Source organism: Anneissia japonica, unplaced genomic scaffold (assembly GCF_011630105.1).
Source record: "Anneissia japonica isolate Jap-2015-1 unplaced genomic scaffold, ASM1163010v1 scaffold493_len2256704_cov171, whole genome shotgun sequence".
Taxonomy (NCBI): Eukaryota; Metazoa; Echinodermata; class Crinoidea; order Comatulida; family Comatulidae; genus Anneissia; species Anneissia japonica.
In genome coordinates, this window is record NW_022727062.1 from 916,664 (window position 1) to 919,536 (window position 2,873).

Genomic DNA, 2,873 nt, shown 5'->3' on the forward strand with positions numbered 1-2,873 from the left:
TCTTTTCTGGGAAAGTCACATTTATTCACAACATTATATAACATCGTAAACATTTACATAAATATCAAAACATGAAAAAGCGAACCCAGTTCTCCTACCTATTTTCATTCCCTTCTTAGTTTTTCACAAGTAATTTATTTTCATTTTTTTTCAATTCACGTCATTACATTTTTTTTAATTTACAATAAAGTTTGCACCTTAATTTAGCTCTTCAATGAGCATCCTGTTTAGTTTAACATTTCTATTTTACCTTCTGCCTTTAACCCTGATTTGTAAATCACATAACAAGCTTGTTGACAGTAATTGTTTGTAATTTATAGTTATTGCTTATGGTAACCGTGACATCGTGAAACTGGAATCGGACAAGTTTGCTTTACATAAGTAAATGTTAGCCTATATTTGTTGATTTATCTGATTAGATTACGGTACTTATTCTTACCACTATTGGATGAAATTTAGCATGTATCTGATTGGTTAATGAAACATATATAAAACACTGGTTTGACCAAAGCAACCAAATATTTGAAATATTATTTAAAGCATTGTACTTAGTACACAACAAACACATCAATAATAACATGAAGGTGTTTTTATTTCTAATTGGGACTGCATATGTGTTATTATTGGCTCGGCCTAACGATGCCTGTTCACGAACTCCGGAGTGCACAAGTATTCATGATGACGGCGGCACATATGATGAATTGAGCAGCGCTGGTAAAGCGACACTTTACAATAACAAATTGGATGGCAACAATTATATTGTAGTTCTTAAGGCAAGTTATATTCATATTTATAACATATTTTATAATTGTACTGTATCACCTTGGTTTGAAAAAAAAAAAACAAAACTAAAAGTTTTGCTTGACCAAGCTGAAAAAACCGCCTACCTAGGGGTATCGCCAAGATTTGCCTGAGGAAAGGGGGTATGATGTCCCGGCGAGAGGGGTGGGGTGGGGTGGGAGACAATGTCCCCGTAAGTGGGCTTCGCTTAAAATCCCTCGGAAGTGGTTTAGTGGAAGAAGCCCCGAAAAATATTTTTGGGGGTTTGAAGGATTATTTACTCAATTTTAGAATCTATATTATGTCATATAATAAATATATAATTTTTGTTCTCCCCGAGAAATTGTTTTTTTTTTCTCCTCGAAAAGAAGAGAAAGGAAGAAAGAGTTCTCTTAGATGGGCGGCCCTGGTCCCCTGATTCCCACTTGCAAACATTTTCGCATACATTGTGTTTTCCCTCTAAACAGGATGACCAGGATACAGAGGCTATGAGGACAAAAATTGACAGCGTAAGATCTTTTGGAAAAGGACGTATTGCACAAAGCAAAGCAATCAACGGGCCTTTAAATGGCATAAAAGCAGTCGTAAGTGATCTGGATAAAGAAGAACTAGATCAGGTAGGATCCAATATTTTTATATATACATAGGTATACTAGAATCACCCCTTTTACGCTACGCAGTAAAAGAAGCCTCCCCGGTGGATGTTTAACCAGTATAAAATGTCAAAATATTTTAATTTGTTTTTTGAAAATGCAAGGACGGCTAGCGAACCTAGGTAAGCAATAGGTAGCCTTCTGTGCATCCTTCTACTGTACTAGCTTTCATGGCTAGAAGCTACGCTAAACTACCAAAAAACTTGACATGTCTCTTCTACCTCTAAAAATACAAGCCTATAAAACGATAAGCTACTAGGCCTAGCTAGCCCAGCCAGGACGCATTATTACAAGGTTTATTGATAACTATTAGTGTAACCAGCTTCTAGCCTAAGGATAGTTAGTCTAGCCTACTAGAGGAAGGAGGCATAGCAGGTTATTACTTACAGTAAGTATTGTAAAATAAGGCTTGCGCGGGAAAGAATTAGGCCTAGAATTAAATAAAAATAAGGGCCAATTTCCGCGAAATTTTTACTGAAAATAGGCCTAAGCCCCCTATGCCTCTCAATATAGCCTACAACCAATAAAAGTATTATGCAGCAATGCTTAGGTCTATCACGATTCTGCGCAACTAGGCTTAGTTCCTAAGCCTATTTTAATTGATTTTGTGTGCGCAAACTTGAGTTGATTACGGTATTGAGTTATCCTCCGCTCATATGTCTATAAAATACTAAGTCAATCGTGACGTCATCACTGTAACTCCCAATGTTATTTGCCTATTCCCCACCGTCCAATAAGTTTTCTAATAGTGGACGCTTGGATTGATTTTTTTAGGTTCGTGTGCAGAAAAAAAAAATCGTCACTCGAAGATATCGCGCACCACCGCGATAAAAACTGAAATGTAATATGAAAATTACTTTCGTAAAACAAGCTTCCTATTGGAACCCGAAGAAATTTACTTCAAATTCAAGTACTATTAAGTATGGACAAATTCATTGAATAAATAAACCCTCATAAACTAAACAAAGAACGTTTTAATAATAGGAATATTCTAGACCAATTCTAAAGACTCAACAAAGAACAAAATTAGATGTAGGCCCTATGTAGAGCCTAATGCCTACGGCCAGACAGGGGGACGCCAAGGGTCTCCTCGGCCATACCTGCTACTACTATAGTCCGTCGCCTAGACTAACCCAGTTATGAATCATTGCACGATTTGTGGGCGTTTGATCAAGTCAGAACTATATTTTGAATTTGAATTACATTTTAAAGAAATTAGTACTACATTTTGGAATATTTGAACTACGTTTTGAAAAATTAAAGCTTCATTTTGGGAAACTAAGTCTACATTTGTGAGAAATTTACGCCTACGTTTTCATAAATTAGACATTGAATTTTGCAATTACATTTTGATTTTAAAACGGAGTTTTGCTGCGTATGGCACCCCATAGAATCGTACACTAGCGGAAAATTATTATACTTAGGTTAGATTTAATGCAT

General features: G+C 35.9%; 1 protein-coding gene across 1 annotated transcript in view; it reads left to right on the forward strand.

Annotated features, from left to right (window-relative positions):
- Positions 1-505: 505 nt before the first annotated feature.
- The window catches only part of LOC117113496 (aqualysin-1-like), a 28,463-nt gene continuing 26,095 nt past the window's right edge, over positions 506-2,873 (forward strand). The window contains exons 1-2 of the mRNA XM_033256843.1: positions 506-773; positions 1,248-1,397. Of these exons, the coding sequence (XP_033112734.1) occupies positions 579-773; positions 1,248-1,397 (345 nt within the window). The 5' untranslated portion in view covers positions 506-578. The remainder of the gene's footprint in view (positions 774-1,247; positions 1,398-2,873) is intronic.